At 50.5% G+C, this 313-nt stretch overlaps 1 protein-coding gene across 1 annotated transcript in view; it reads right to left on the reverse strand.

Moving 5' to 3' along the window:
- Nucleotides 1-87, reverse strand: part of LOC104499801 (2-oxoglutarate dehydrogenase, mitochondrial-like) — a gene marked incomplete at both ends in the record, with an annotated part of 11,572 nt that extends 11,485 nt beyond the window's left edge. The window contains one exon of the mRNA XM_010143356.1: nucleotides 43-87. Coding sequence (XP_010141658.1) covers nucleotides 43-87 — 45 coding nt within the window. The remainder of the gene's footprint in view (nucleotides 1-42) is intronic.
- Nucleotides 88-313: the final 226 nt, after the last annotated feature.

The following is a 313-nucleotide window of genomic DNA, read 5'->3' on the forward strand; positions in this document are numbered from 1 at the left end:
AGAGTCCTGCCCTCCGAGGGTTAGAGGCTCAGTCATTCGTACCTCCCACTGTTAACACTCTCAGCCGCTCCTTGAACACTGCGAGATCTGGGGTGGGCAGGGAGGGGGGTGCACAAAGGGAGAAGATAGAGAGACGCAGTCAAAGTTAGTAAAAAACCCCTGAAACCATGAAAAGTAGGCATGGAAAGTCAAAAAAAATACAGTACTTAAAATACAGTCAAAAACCATCAGAGGCAAAAGGGGGGATGGAGGATGACTACACACTAGGCAGGAGAGAAATACCGGTGGGAAGTGTGGCGAGAGGAGGGAGGGG

Source organism: Buceros rhinoceros, unplaced genomic scaffold, assembly GCF_000710305.1.
Source record: "Buceros rhinoceros silvestris isolate BGI_N320 unplaced genomic scaffold, ASM71030v1 scaffold21709, whole genome shotgun sequence".
Taxonomy (NCBI): Eukaryota; Metazoa; Chordata; class Aves; order Bucerotiformes; family Bucerotidae; genus Buceros; species Buceros rhinoceros.